Source organism: Procambarus clarkii, chromosome 13 (assembly GCF_040958095.1).
Source record: "Procambarus clarkii isolate CNS0578487 chromosome 13, FALCON_Pclarkii_2.0, whole genome shotgun sequence".
NCBI lineage: Eukaryota > Metazoa > Arthropoda > Malacostraca > Decapoda > Cambaridae > Procambarus > Procambarus clarkii.
In genome coordinates this window covers 11,806,481-11,821,001 of record NC_091162.1, presented here as the reverse complement: position 1 = coordinate 11,821,001, position 14,521 = coordinate 11,806,481, and the positions used below count along the sequence as shown (strand labels likewise).

General features: G+C 39.9%; 1 protein-coding gene across 1 annotated transcript; it reads right to left on the bottom strand.

Annotated features, from left to right (window-relative positions):
• Positions 1 to 4,580: 4,580 nt before the first annotated feature.
• Positions 4,581 to 12,474, bottom strand: Tim23 (translocase of inner mitochondrial membrane 23). The gene is made up of 4 exons (XM_045740671.2): positions 12,230 to 12,474; positions 9,926 to 10,072; positions 7,930 to 8,032; positions 4,581 to 5,675 (listed from the first exon to the last, which is right to left on the bottom strand). Exons 1-4 carry the CDS (start codon positions 12,312 to 12,314, stop codon positions 5,390 to 5,392), a joined length of 621 nt encoding a protein of 206 aa, XP_045596627.1. The 5' UTR covers positions 12,315 to 12,474; the 3' UTR covers positions 4,581 to 5,389.
• Between the last annotated feature and the right edge of the window lie 2,047 nt (positions 12,475 to 14,521).

The following is a 14,521-nucleotide window of genomic DNA, read 5'->3' as shown; positions in this document are numbered from 1 at the left end:
TGAGGTTCTGGGAGTACTGAAGTTCTACTCTCCAAGCCCGGCCCGGGGCCAGGCTTGACTTGAGAGAGCTTAGTCCAACACTGTCTCTTGAAGCGGCCCACAGGCCCACTACAGCCCGGTTGGTCAGGCACTTCTTGCAAAAAAACTGTTTAATTGTTTCTTGAAAATGTCTACATTTGTTCCGTCACATTGGTGATCAATATGTTCGTATATTTGCCATGTCTAATTATAATTAATGTTTACAAAACATATATTTATTCATTGTGGAAATTATGTATATTGGAAAGACGGTAATTACTTTGTTTCCCAGCTTACAGAAGAGCGCCACTGTCTACATGACATAGGTGTCACAATATCCTTAATTTTGCTAGGCAAAAATGACTAAATTATCCCTATCTGTAATACCCTAATTCACAATGATTCAGTGGCTGTCTGTATAGAATATATCTTACCTGAACGTTACTTGAAAAATTACTGACACTTCGGAAATACCGGAGCTCCGGAAATAACGACCAGGGTACAGCCCCATATAGGCCGTTAAATCGAGTGGATACTGTTGGAGGCAATGGTATTAGAGGAAGGGGAACGGGTAAGTACAGTTGCAGTAGGGTTTGGTTATTTCAAAGAACACAGATTGATTGATTGATAAAGATTAAGCCACCCAAGAGGTGGCACGGGCATGAATAGCCCGTAAAAAGAACACAGAGGGCTGGCATAAATCAGCCTAACCTTACATGTCTGCAAGCTCATGGAGAGAATCCTATACGAGTAAATCATTCACAATCTCTCGGTGAACAATCTAGTATAAAAAAAACTGGCAATGAAATTACAAGCACGTGGAATAAATGGAAAAGTATTAGAGTGGATTAAACAATGGTTAAAGCAAAGAAAACAAAGGGTCGTCCTAAATGGAAACGAATCTGACTGGAGAAATGTTGAAAGTGGGATACCACAAAGGTCCATCTTGGGGCCAACACTTTTTGTCATACATCAATGACATGAAAAATTACAAACCACATTATCAAATTTGCAGACGACACTAAGATCAACGGTGAAGTTGGAAGCAAAAAATGACATCGAGTCCTTCAGAGAGATCTTTATGAATTCTACAAATGGTTAGAAGACTGGCAAATGTTTTTTAACATTTGTAAAAATGAAAGACCTTGTATGAAGGGCATAACAATGAACATCACAACAATCAAATCAACAATATCATGCAACAGACTGAAGAAAAGGATCTTAGGTCAGAATCCGCCAGTTATTAAAAGTTGCAGTAAAATAAACTAACAAACCTTTGACTTCAAAGAAAAAGTGGTTATTCAACTGAACAAGTCTTTGGTGCACCCCTTCTAGGCTATTGAACCCAAGTGTGGAGACTTCATCTACAAATAGGTATATCTGTACTGGAACAACTTCAACGGTGACAAAAAAAATCATCCCAGAACTATGTCGACACCCATACTAGGAACGGTTGAGGGTCAGAGGACTAACAAGAGTGCAAACCAGACATAACAGGGCTTATCTCGTAAAATCTAAGCCACAATGTAGGGTAGAAGACAAGAGACACTTTCTCGCTCATAGTTATAGACCCCCTAAAACTGCCTACCCACCAAATTCATACCTCAAGACAACTGCACTTCAGAATCCAGTTAAAAAAAATTATCAGGAAAAATAGGAAGGGGGGGGGGACCTTTGATAAGCCATTGGGTTCCTCTTCCAATCATGGCCACCAGATGGTGACCTTCAGGTAAATTCAAGTAATTAAATGGATTTAAGTGAGAGACCATTGTAAGTGGGTTAGCCTAGGGCCTTGTGTTGTTTACCATATAAATGATTAAACACAAAATTGAATAGCAATGAACAAATCCACAAAGGCCGTGATGAGGGTTCTAACCTACGCACGGTATGTTCCCAGCTGCGCCTTGGTCAACTGTGCCACGACAAGGTAGAAGAATTGCAACCTGGAGTGCTACTGCCCTCACTAGGATCCCAAAGCTTCTCCGAAGCCCAATCAGGTTTTCACACAATTCCTCCATGCACCTGGGCTCTCAACCAAATGTTTACCGTCCTTCAGTAATTTGATTGACAAGAGCCCGGGTGAATGGGGGAACTGTGAGAAAACCTCATTGGGCTTCGGGAGCCTATTGAGGGCAGTAGTACTCCAGGTTGCAATTCTTTTACCTTGTCATGGAACAGTTGACTAAGGCGCAGCTGGGAACAGCTGTTGATACATCACGCTATTGTGATTTCTGTGTGTATTGAATAGCAATATTTGCAAATTTGCAGAAACAAAAATATGGCAGAAGATAAATTCAGGATACAAAATCACTACAATATGATCTAGATTATTAATACTCCAGTGTTAATAATAGTTACCAGATATCAATTAGACAAATGTTGAAATTGTAAAAGTCAAAAGGCAAGTGAGATCAGTCATGATTAAAAGGGATCTTAAGCCAAAAAATTAAATGCATAAATGTATGGAATAAAGGAAATAGGATTATGGGATTTATTTCTAGAAGCATTAACAAGACATCTAGTATTAATCATAGATTTATCTTGCCCTCATTAGGCCCATATAGATTATGCAGTTGATATAGATATAGATTTATGATTATAGATTCATATAGATTTATGCAGTTTTGGTCAAACTAGAATGGACTTATCAAAAGAAGGCACCAAGCTGGGAAGCTTTGTGCTGATACTACAACGACACTATTACCATCAGTGTTGCAGCACATTTGAAGGGCACTAAATATCAAGGATGCAAATATGAGAAAAAGCACAAAGCGAGCAATATCAAAGGTATCGAGAATGGACAAATTCCCTTTAATGCATACAGAGAATGATGACAATGTTAATATCAGGAATTAGAAACCTCCATTATGAAGATATTAAAAATGCTAAATTTACACTATCTAGAAAGACATTAAAAGATGTAAATGGATAAAGGATATAACAAAGATTTCAAATACAAAAAAAATATAACTCGAAACAATGGATATAATTTGGGCAAGTTTAGAGTCGGGAATAACTTTATAAATACTTGAAAACAGGGTTGTTGATTTATGGAACAAATTCCTGGTTAACATCACAGGATTAATGGATTGTTTCAAGTGTAAGTTAAATATAAACAGTGCACAAGTTTGGGTGGGAATATGTATAGATTGAGAACCTTCAGACAATACTGTTATGCTTCAGTTATATTGTACTGATTAGCCAAGTGACAATGAATCCATCATTCTTCCAGTACAGTATTCACTTTGCTGGTTTCATCCAGTAAATTTGGTACAGACCAAAAAAATTCATTACAAAGCATGCGAGACTGATACACGACCTAACCACAGCTGTTTCCCCACATCTATTACTGTGGTAGGAGAAAAGCAATGGAGAAAGTTAGTTAATTAACTCTAATGCCCAACAGTTACAGAATGAATGACTGGGTAGAAATAAGAGTAAGGAATCCCGTTCCAAGAAGTATAGTACAAATAGCCTCCTTAAAAACAGTGTCTGCAAGTTCATTCAAGGTAACTCCATTATGGCTGGTAACCCAGTGAAATTAGTCATGTATTTCAAACACCACAGAATGCAAACGGTTAAAAAGATGCAAGAGCCATGAGAGAACTGTGAGACTACCACAATGACAAAGTAACATTGACAAAGAAAAAACAGCCGACAAAGAACATACAAAATGGCATGAACTTTCTGGCTTGAAAACATTAATTTATGGAAGGCAGCAGCACAAAGGTTCTATAAAAAAAAATTAAGTATCCAACACCAATATTCCATTTGCAGACTTGAGACCCATTTGAAGAGAGCAACCAAGGAAAAGGTTTTTTGACAGGTGTAGAAGACTTTACCATGAGGGATATCTTGCAAAATTTCACAAAAACAGACATTGCAAATGTGAACAAAATCTTGCAAACTATCCCTGTAAAGGAAAAAAAAGGTAGCAAGAGGGAACAGGCAAGACAGTAGTGATAACTGTCTCGAACAGTATTTTTGCTTCAACATACAAGCTCTGGGTGGGAGGACGAATGAAAAAGACCACCAAGCCGAGGCATAACAATATGGTGTAAAGCACCAGGATGACAAAGAAAGGGTCGAGTGAAAAGTAGAAGATCAGGCAAGGCAGTCAGGGTCTAGTTTAGATAGCATAAGTTAAGTGCAGATAGAGAAATGTAAAAATGTAAAAAATGTAAAAATCTTTACGGGAAATCCATCAAATACCGAGTTTACAAATGGGAAGAACAACTGTCTATAGCCAGTCCTCGGGATCTGTCATCTCCCAAATATGGTTATAGATACTCATCAAATACGGAAAGGCAGAGGGAGATGATGAAATGTCTCCTAGTGAATGCCATACCAAAGATCTGCAGAAGGATAAAAGACACGAGTTCAAAGATCATAGGGTAGTCGAGTGAGATAGTACAAAAGGGGGGGGGGAGAATTCAATAAAGGGCTTACGAGTAAAGAAAGTTGGTTACCACTGGCCGAGAAGAGATCGTCTCTTGAAAACTATAACCAGCAGATACTGAACACCAAATAAACCATCTTATAATTTCAATAAGAATGCAAAATAGATTTTACTATTTTTTATTTTGTTTGTTTATACAAAAAGTATTTAGTTACATACTTATTTACAGAAATAATATATAATTCAAGAAAATATCCTTTAAAAAGTCTATACAACACTTGGATACATTATCCTTAAAATTTTGTTCAAGGAAAACATTTGTAATTATCTGAAAACCACAAAATATCTTTATCTTGGCTTTTCTTTCACCACACAAATATAATAGCCGATTAAAAAAAAAATAGATGTTTAATTGGAAATAAAACATCTTTATACTGCTCATTAATACATTTAATAAACTGCACTTCGCATTTCATTATGCTTCTACTTTTATTTCTGCCTAAATCATGTATACTAAATAGCAGTTTGAAAGATGGTACTGAACTTCAATAAATTGCACTTTCAACATTTCTTCTGAATATGAGAATACACGTAGCATTAACTACCGAGTACATTCTTTAACTTGAGCGAAAACTACTAGTTCAAAAATAGTTGGAGATATGGAAGCCAATTTGACACCATGTTTCAAGTTTGTTATACGAGGCGTTAAAATTAAGCCAAGATGAAAATCCTCAGTATATGGGAATAATGCACGAGACATTAATACTGCGACATGTTGTTGCCAACTTTTCCATGAAAGAAAAGTTGTATAAATTATGGGAACAAACACACTGCTCAATAATTAAATGTCTTATTTTGCTGTCATGACATTTTCATACATTTTAAATTTAATTCATGCCTTAATAATACTAACCAATTTGTACCCAAGTAAAAGCACAGATATTTGCAATAAGGTGTAAAATATGATGACTATTAAAATCTATGTGTATATTGATCTTTCAGTTTATCTCGTGATGAAAAGGCAATGTATACAGCAGATAGGCCTAGTCCAACCAATCCTCCCATGGCACATTTTCTCAGTCCAGCAGTCGATTTATACAGGAGTCCCGTCATAGTTGCAGCCCCTACGGTGTTGACTTCATCCTCGTGGCTACCACGGGCATAGTACAAGAGGCATCCCAACCCAGAGTACATGAATGCAACAACTCCAAGAGTATTAGCAGAGGCAGACCCACGCTTCATCAGACAATTAAGCAACCTGCAAATTAAAAACTTTCACTTAACGCTGCCTGGGAAAAAGGGGGGGGGGGGTTATAATGCAGCATTTACTTCTCGGAAAACTCTGTTTAAAAATTTCCTCGTCAAAACTTACTCCGAGAGAAACCTTGCAACCTATATTTAAAAAATGGTAATACAGTACTTATACTATATAAAAATAGATTGTTGCAAGCAAATTAATTATATTTTGGACTTATTTGCAGTACAGAAAGTAACCAAACCTAAGTGTTAGGTCTAGACTTGCTTATTTAGGCCTAGAACAAATCAGGTTTTTTAGTTACCTATAACTAGCGTACTAAACCATGTAAGTATTTCAATAGTACAAAGCGTGAACATTTGGGCACAACAATCTATTTTTGTACATTTGACCAATAGTTGCCATAAATATAAATTTTTGGAGGATGGGCTGAAAATTGTCTAGTATCAAATGAACAATAGCCAATAAAGCTGAATAGGCAATACAATGAAAAGCAAACCCTTCCACATAGCTCCACAACTTGGTTTGATAAACAAGATCTCCAAATGAAGAAACCAAACCACAAACAATGCTTGTATTGTCAATATCTTTACTGCAAACTGACAATCATAGAAATTCCTCCAAAATATTACAGCAAAACAAGGAAACATTATTTACACTACAATGCAATTCTACTTGAACGAAGTTCACAAAAAGTTACCAGGCCCGCCCACTTAGTGACGATCACGCTTAAAGAATTTCATTGTTTTTGTGCTTTTGTTTTTTTAATATAAAAGTAATTATTATACATCACGCCATGGGGTCCCAAGAAAGTTGGTGGCAAGGTTCAACCACCCAAGAAAATAGTCGTAAGTAGAGGCAGTAGAGGATGTCCTTATTAAGGAACTCTTCCTTATTAAGGAAATGTGTGCAGTATGGGAAGAACTGCAAAGTTTTGTTGAAAAAACTCCCCCAGATAAAGCTATAGCAGGGCATTGCATTGACCTTTTGAATGACAATGTGATGTCTCACTACTGACAAGTGTAAAAATGTAGGGAAAACAAGTGTGTATAGACAGATTCTTAGCAAGACAAGCAAGCAGTGAGCCACAACCAGGTCCAAGTGGTATGCCTGCAAAATGCAGGAGAGAGTACACCCCAGAAAAGTCATCACTTCCTGACTGTTATAATGGAAGGGACTCCCCTTCCAAATAGCAACACCTCTCCGTCCCCCCCACCCATCTCACAAGAAGAGCCCTCAATAACTTGCATTGCCGAGCATAGAAATGTCACTACAGTCTTGCGATTTTCTTGTGTAAATGAATAATGTACTTAAATTTGTCATCAACAAAGCTGTAAATGCACATCCATTTACAAATAGATTTTCAATTTTGTCACCTCTTACTCGTTGCCTTTCTCGAGAAGGTAAATTAAGCGTTCTTAACCTTCAGATGGGAGCTACCTATATCCTAGGATTAACCAATCATCCTCTATATTCATTCAAGTGAATTCATGTCCTTTAGTATGGTGACGTAAATTGAACTGCATAATCTAAGTGTAGGTAACAAGAGCCAGATGAAGCTGAAGAGTACCAGTACGTGCCTGTTTTGTCGCCAAGCCTAGACATTTATTCCAGTATCCAAATTACCTTATTCCATACATTTGTTTTGCTTTTCTTTTTGCTGAACATATCTAGTAACCCCTACATTGCTCACCTTTTCAAGCTGACAACCCCCAGGTGTGCAAGAAATTTCTAATCCATTTAAAATTCATTCCCTGATCACAGGAAAAATTATAACATTTTGTGTCACTTTGAGCATGGAGGTGGTCAGAAAGCTTGCGATATGATTTACGAGTTAGTTCTTCTACGACATTATCATTAAATAATCAGTTTTTTTTATTTATTTATTTCATCATTAAAGTGCTGCTGCGAGCTGCTGCAAGTGCTACTCATTGTCGCTCTCTCAGTACCGAGAGTGTGCGCACACAGGTGACCAAGTTTTTTTTTCACATTCGTTTACGGGAGGCCTGAGGGAGCAGATGCGAGCCCCATATACCCTCAGGAGTCAAATCTTACGCTGTACTTAAAAGCATTCCCGACTGTGTCATGCAGCTTATGAATATTTGCTTAGAACATACCTTGTTGTATCGCACAATGGAAGGGTTAATCATGATGCTTTCATTTACATTTAACAATTTCAACATTAGCCAGCCGATATCTGGTAACCAGCTATACAATTTTTCTTTAAAATTCAAGCAATGACTTTACTAATACTTACTGTGTGCGTCTGATTTTGCCTGTGTGACCTGCTGCTGCCGTCTCCTGGATGCCCCCATACAGCCCTTGGGCTCCACCCACACCAGCACCAAGCAAGCATGACCCTTCAAACAAAACAGTTTACATAGGGGATAAAGATATGTGGGTAGCAACAACCTACAATTCCAAATCAAGAGTATAAAAAGGTTTTATTATAAGACAATATTTATGATTAAAAAATATTTATGTTTTCTTAAAATGCAATAAGATGTTAACAATATTTGCTAAAAAATAACCCATACTAAGAATTACCCAAACATGTAATAGAGTTCTTATTCTGCTTTACAGAGTAAATCATAAACCAATTAATTATTGATTAAATAAGGAGAACTGTTTAATTAACTTCTTCTGAGTAATAGTTAATGAATGTTTGAAAATAAATGCAGATAAACTAAAGAATTGGTTCTATGAAGCACTAGAGAACCTTATACTTCACATCTGTAACAAGACCATACAAAATCTCGACAATTACAGCAGTGAATTTAAAAATATCCATATAAACTTTCCTACAAATTTAATAATTTATAAATAAATATAAATACAAATTTTCACCCATAACCTGACAATGTTACCAATGACTAGCTTCAGTACATAAACTTTTACCAAAGTCTTAACATTAAACTATTATATACCGAGTATTTACTCTTGGGCAGACCCAGGAGATAGTGTACATTGTGATGCTTTTATATAGTGCAACACAAGTTACTTGGCAAGAAGTTCTCGTCTCGCATGAAGTCGAATGTCATTAAACTTTCAGCATGCCGAACAGTCTATTAAATGTCAAACTTTCCAATGTGCAGACGAGGAGTCACAAAAAAGTGGCTGAAATATGTTGACCAAACCACACACTAGAAGGTGAAGGGACGATGACAACGTTTCAGTCCATCCTGGACCATTCTCCAAGAAATGGTCCAGGACGGACCGAAACGTCGTCGTCCCTTCACTTTCTATTGTGTGGTTTGATCAACATTTTCCACTGTGCATTATAGCAGAGTATGACTAAAGTTTCAACAATGTTACAATTTCTAGTGCACATTATATAATTCTGGACTTCAAAACCAAAAAGCAGGCTCTTGTAAATTTATCAAATAACCTCACATAGAGACCTTATAAGTAGGAAAACTAGACATTGAAATGACATGTAATAATGGTGTTTCACTCATATCCACTACAATATCATACATTTAGCTCATACCATTAAAAATCAATGAAAGTGGAAAGAAATTAAGTTCTTGCAAAGGTTTGATATGCAATGGACTTGCAGCCGAATTCCCTCTGGCTTAATATTTACAATGTTAGCAGCCCTCTGCAAATACAAAGCAAGAAAGACCCTGCAGGACAGTCCTAAAGTTTACAAACGACTTTAAATCTCAAAATTATTCGCTTACTTCCTACATTGGTAACTTCAACTAGGGATCCACCTGGGTAGTATACTTATGTAAGAGAGACCAATGCAAGCATTGCATTGGTCATACAGTGCATGCATTGCACCCACACTCTCTCATGCACCCATAAATGCTTGATGTCATATGGGCACCAGTTATGACTCAAATAGCCTAAAGGATGCACGTTATGAACATAGGCTAAAGTAGCTAAATATTACAATGCTAGAGAAAAAACCACCGAGGAAGGGGGGGGGGTTCAATGCCACAACATTGAAGTATCAACAAGATGGGTAACAGGCTGTCTAGGAAGGATAACCAAATAGGAACCGAGAATGCAAATAACCCAGACACAGAAGGGATTTCTTAAGAACTAGAGTACTTTAGTTATTTAACAGAAAACACCAACGTAGAATAGACAAGTCAAATGGTTGCACAACTAATCCAACAGAGTGGGGGAAGGAATCACCTCTCAATACATAGCAAGTGGAGTCCAGCGCCTTAAGAAGCTCAATTTCACTAGACAGGTAGCTAAAGTATACACAAGAAACATACAAAACTCAAGGTGAAACTAACCTCCAATCTGTGAAAATGCAAGTTCAAAACGTCCCCGTTTCTGTGAAGCTCCTTCTAATGCAATAAATTCTGGCTGAGTGGTTTGAAGGTAAGCAGGGTCAAAGTTCAAGTACGGTGACAGCTGAGAAAGTCCAGGATTTGATGTTACTGAAATGCACACCACAATCATTATTCAAGAACATTAAAAACAAATATTGAAAACATTGGGTAGTATAAATATAGTACATTAGACCCTCCAAAAATCTGTATCCTATCCTTCTGTACACATTAAGCATTAATGGGAGATCTGTACAGGTATTTCTAAAATATTGCCTTATTGGGATTATCACCAATTCTCCAATTTTATTTATGGGGAATTTTTTTTTTTTTAAAATACTAGTTGTCAAATGTCTTTCCTAATGCACCAAATTTTCCTCCTAAAGTTGCAATGGTATGGATGCTATGGACAATAGGATAGATGTGTTCTACATATTTATACTGCTATAATTATGTTGGAAATGGGGAAAATATCAATCTGTCCTGAACACTGGTTCTCTGGCATTTAATCCTGTAGTATGCACTGAAACTTTGGACACCGTAAGTATTCCACGTACATCATGCATTCCAGTGTCATTTTAAAGAAAAATGTCCATGCCATAACCCTTAAAAATAATGCAGTAGTATTTTTTAATCCAGCAAAAAAAAAAATGTTTAACCAAGTGTTAGACTGCGTTAATTTTTTTTTATGATGATCCATCACAAAATTTGTATTCGTATCGTGTGGATACACGTTTCAGCCTGTTGATAGGTTTCAGCCTTTTTACCCAAAACACTGTACGTATTAGTGGCTTTAGGCATAGTATATACTAGCTATCTAGAAATCCAACATTCTATTTGTAACACGCATTGTATGCATGTACTTTTCCCAAAATAATAATTATTATTATTATTACAAAATACCCAAAGCCCTTCATCTTAACCCTAATGAACCCCAACCTTATCTAACTCATCATATACTAGTAATATACACCTGTTTAAAAATAATTGTCAAAGTTTCTAAAAAGATTTGACCGTTCCCCAATCTTGCAAAGGCATTTGAACAAAGCTAGTTTTCTAAATTTTTGAAATTCTAAATATTGTTAGATTAGGTAGAATTGGACAAGGTTGACACACTAGGTATATTTAAAATCCATCGGACACCAGCCGAGGAACCAGCCCCAGGCACCACCACACCACACCACCAGCCGAGGCACCAGCAGCCACAGGCACCAGAGGCACCAGCAGCCACAGGCACCAGAGGCACCAGCAGCCACCAGAGGCACCAGAGGCACCAGCAGCCACCAGAGGCACCAGAGGCACCAGCAGCCACCAGAGGCACCAGAGGCACCAGCAGCCACCAGAGGCACCAGAGGCACCAGCAGCCACCAGAGGCACCAGAGGCACCAGCAGCCACCAGAGGCACCAGAGGCACCAGCAGCCACCAGAGGCACCAGAGGCACCAGCAGCCACCAGAGGCACCAGAGGCACCAGCAGCCACCAGAGGCACCAGAGGCACCAGCAGCCACCAGAGGCACCAGAGGCACCAGCAGCCACCAGAGGCACCAGAGGCACCAGCAGCCACCAGAGGCACCAGAGGCACCAGCAGCCACCAGAGGCACCAGAGGCACCAGCAGCCACCAGAGGCACCAGAGGCACCAGCAGCCACCAGAGGCACCAGAGGCACCAGCAGCCACCAGAGGCACCAGAGGCACCAGCAGCCACCAGAGGCACCAGAGGCACCAGCAGCCACCAGAGGCACCAGAGGCACCAGCAGCCACCAGAGGCACCAGAGGCACCAGCAGCCACCAGAGGCACCAGAGGCACCAGCAGCCACCAGAGGCACCAGAGGCACCAGCAGCCACCAGAGGCACCAGAGGCACCAGCAGCCACCAGAGGCACCAGAGGCACCAGCAGCCACCAGAGGCACCAGAGGCACCAGCAGCCACCAGAGGCACCAGAGGCACCAGCAGCCACAGGCACCAGAGGCACCAGCAGCCACAGGCACCAGAGGCACCAGCAGCCACAGGCACCAGAGGCACCAGCAGCCACAGGCACCAGAGGCACCAGCAGCCACAGGCACCAGAGGCACCAGCAGCCACAGGCACCAGAGGCACCAGCAGCCACAGGCACCAGAGGCACCAGCAGCCACAGGCACCAGAGGCACCAGCAGCCACAGGCACCAGAGGCACCAGCAGCCACAGGCACCAGAGGCACCAGCAGAGGCACCACCAACACACCAGCCCCAGGCACCACCAGGCCAGCGGTCACCGTCACACCAACACTCACAAGGAACGTTCATGCCGGGGTCTGAGGCGCCATATGACGGGCTGACGAGGCCGAATAGGCTTCCACTCCTGTTGTCCATGGCCATGGTCACGTGTGGGCGCTATAGTACACCAGCAGGAGCAGCAGCAGGAGGAGGAGGAGGAAGAGGACCGCTGCGCCACACGCCGCCTGCCAAGGGTCGTCTGCGCACCCCCACAATCACCGTTCTCGCAATATAAATAATTCCCGCTGTTTTAGTGTCGATTGTGCTATGATTGTGACGAAATTTTGAATAATTTTGTAGGTATATTTGCTAGGTAATATTGTGCTTTGTGTTTGTACAATGGGTGAGTCAGTATTTAGCCTGGTAAGGAATTAATGACAAGCACGACTGGTGGTACAAGGGAAGAGTGTGATGCGCACCTCGCTCAAGGCTCTTGGCTTGTTATACACTCAGCCTACTTGTAACAATGCTTTGCTTTTATTAACAAGCTTATGTACAAGCAACACACGGCAATGTGCTGCTACCCTATTCTATATGAAAGATTACACAGTGTAGATAAAAAAACTAGCTATAAAGTTCATCTAATATTCCCATCTCACAGGATGGTTATAGTCCATACATGGAGTCAGGAGTGAACATAAAATGCTGAGCTATTAGCCTCCACTAGCAAACAAAATCTGGGTACAGCACAAGAATATCTTCCAATATTCCTGAGTGTATGAAGTAATTACAGAGCTCAAAGTACCTCATGCCGTTTGATCTGAAGTCACTGATAACAGGGCAATCACAGATATAGTGATGTAGAGTATGTCTCAGCTCTTGTTCACATAGTTTACAATTGGAATGTTCACCATTGGGGGATTCATTACCTGCAGCCACCTGCCATAGATATTGATATCCCAGCCTAATTCTGGCAGTTACAATGTCACACTCTCTAGTGGATGTTTTATGCTGCCCGTACATATAATTCTCGGTTCTAAATATGTCATAGCTCTCTATATTCGTGTTTTCTAGCCTTTGAGTGTATTTAACTGTAGTTAACTTACTGTCACTATTATTATTCACACCAAGGTATTTGAATTGCCGCAGTTTTTAATACGCCGATCATTGACTTTAAAAAACAGAAGGATTATTGATTGGGGGGGGATAAGGATCCTAGTTTTACCTGTGGAGACGATAAGCCCACATTTAGTATACTTATTTGCAAGTGTATCAGGGAGAGTCTACAGCTGGTGGTCACTGTTTATGGCAATTGTCGTCTACATAGATGATGACAGATGACAGCCTCATCGATTTGTGTAAGTACATCAGCTGTTAGTCTATGCATCAGCACATTGAAAAGTGTAAGACTGAGGACTCCTCCCTGAAGTGTGCCCAATTCAAACGAGGCATTACAGCCACTCTTAACCACCTTTATAGATGACTGCGGCAGTTGTTACTCAAATTGTGGGGGGTTCAGTCCCTGAGCCCATTATGTGCCTCTGTAACCCTTTCCACTATCGCCCACAGGATGGGTATGGGGTGCATAATAAATGAACTAAACTAACTCATGGATATCGCTTTTAGGAGCTTGAAATATATTGTTTATTTTGAACCATGGAAAGAGGTATGCCCGGGCACTGCCAGTGTAACGTTGATCTTCTTCCCTTATTCTCCTTTATTGGTAATATTTCCTTATAATATTTACCTTATTTGTAATTGAGTGTAACTTTTTATTCCTCCCTCCCCCCTCCCCGTCCCATCCCAAATCGTTATCCTGACCCCTTCCCAGTGCTATATAGTCGTAATGGCTTGGCGCTTTTCCATGATAGTTCCATTCCATTGGTAATACTGGCTTTGGTAGTTTCCACAGTTTTAGTATCAATTCTACTGTCGTACACACTTGCCACACTGGACTGATGATACTGTTAAAGAACAGTTTATCTCAAAGCTGAAAAACAGACTGCCTCCACCCCATAAAATTATGTATTCCAAGATTATTAAATTAGGGAGAGTTCTTTTGATAATTACTAATTAATGGACCGCCAGTGGGTCATGGGGGAAAGTACCGAGCCCTTTTAATAAACCTTCAGGCCTGATGTTGAATTACTTTACGTATTAAATTAATGATTTGATAATTACTGTAGAGGATTAGGGGACTTCCCTGCTCTGTTATTTGATAATTACCTGTGAGGCTTTAGGTTTCTATCATTTAGTTTAGTTTAGTTCATTTATTATGCACCCCATACCCATCTTGTGGGCGGTAGTGGAAAGGGTTACAGAGGCACATAATGGGCTCAGGGACTGAACCCCACAATTCATTTAGCTAA